The 1,398-nt window shown below is 62.5% G+C and overlaps 1 protein-coding gene across 1 annotated transcript in view; it reads right to left on the bottom strand.

Moving 5' to 3' along the window:
* Positions 1-819, bottom strand: part of FAM131B (family with sequence similarity 131 member B) — a 6,878-nt gene extending 6,059 nt beyond the window's left edge. The window contains exon 1 of the mRNA XM_004382363.3: positions 790-819. Within this exon, the coding sequence (XP_004382420.2) occupies positions 790-811 (22 nt within the window). The 5' untranslated portion in view covers positions 812-819. The remainder of the gene's footprint in view (positions 1-789) is intronic.
* Positions 820-1,398: the final 579 nt, after the last annotated feature.

Raw genomic sequence — 1,398 nt, 5'->3', positions numbered from 1 at the left:
AGGAGCAGAGGGCAGAGCATCCCCCAGAATGGGATGGAGACGGGGGCCGCCAGAAGCAGAGGGCAGAGTGTCCCCCAGAATGGGATAGAGACAGGGATCACCACCAGGAGCAGAGGGCAGAGCACCCCCCAGAAGGGGACGGAGACGGTGGCCACCAGGAGCAGAGGGCAGAGCGTCCCCCAGAATGGGATGGAGACAGGGGCCGCCAGGAGCAGAGGGCAGAGCGTCCCCCAGAATGGGATGGAGACAGGGGCCGCCAGGAGCAGAGGGCAGAGCGTCCGCCAGAATGGGATGGAGACGGGGGCCACCAGGAGCAGAGAGTAGAGCGTCCCCCAGAATGGGAAGGAGACGGGGGCCGCCAGGAGGAGAGGGCAGAGTGTCCCCCAGAAGGGGACAGAGACAGGGGCCACCAGGAGCAGAGGGCAGAGAGTCTCCCAGAACGGAATAGAGACGGGGGTCACCACCAGGAGCAGAGGGCAGAGCATCCCCCAGAATGGGATGGAGACGGGGGCCGCCAGAAGCAGAGGGCAGAGCGCCCCCCAGAAGGGGATGGGGACATTCCCCCTGACTGCGGGAGGCAAGTGCTGGCTTGAACAGGTGGACATGGGGGAGAGAGGGGAGAGCGCTTTATCAAAACAGTAGTTATACCAGGAAATTTAAGGCAAAGAGAAGACAGGAGCCAACAGGAGGGGTGGGGTGTTTGAGGGCTGTGGGGGGAGGTGATTCCTGGGGGGACTGAGCTGTCCGAAGTCTTGAGGAGGGCACCTAGGGGGTGGTGGAGGGACTTACGTCGGCTGGCTGCCTGGACCATCTGCCCTTGGAGATCCCATGTAGCCACGAAGCTCTATGATTCTGAGGTGAGGATCAGGGGGTCCCCTTGCGGGAAGGGGTACATTGAGGGGGTCTTGCTCTTGGGTAATTACAGGCCCTCAGCTTGAAACCACACAGCTGGCGTAAAGGAAAAGGGGCTAAGGAGGGAAGATCCCCCCAAATCTCTTCCTGGGGCTGCAGAAGAGTGGAGAGGGGGTCCTGTGGGAGGCTGGAGCTGCGGAGAGGAGGACACGGACACCGGGCCGCAGAGCAGGCGTGGGGCTGGGCGCCTTGGGGAAGAGCTGGGGCAGGCGGGAGGGGAGGGGGCGGCCGTAGTAGCGGGACGGAGCGCTGAGTCAGAGCTGGGGGCAGGGGAGGGAGGGCCAGGAGAAGGGGTGATAGCAGGCGGAGGGTTATCTATGGAAATAAACCCGGGTTCAGAGAAACCAGGCTTGCGGGGAGCGCGTTTGTTTGTAATAATAATACGAATTATTCCCTCAGCCTGAGGTCGCTGGGGTGTGTAGGCGGTAGAAACTGGGAGTCAGAACGGGGAGATCGCGGGGTTGGGAGAGGGTTGGAGTAACTGGC

The sequence above is a fragment of the Trichechus manatus genome, unplaced genomic scaffold, assembly GCF_000243295.1.
Source record: "Trichechus manatus latirostris isolate Lorelei unplaced genomic scaffold, TriManLat1.0 scaffold00093, whole genome shotgun sequence".
Classification (NCBI taxonomy): domain Eukaryota; kingdom Metazoa; phylum Chordata; class Mammalia; order Sirenia; family Trichechidae; genus Trichechus; species Trichechus manatus.
The sequence above is the reverse complement of the archived record's forward strand: the minus strand, read 5'-3'. Positions and strand labels throughout refer to the sequence as shown.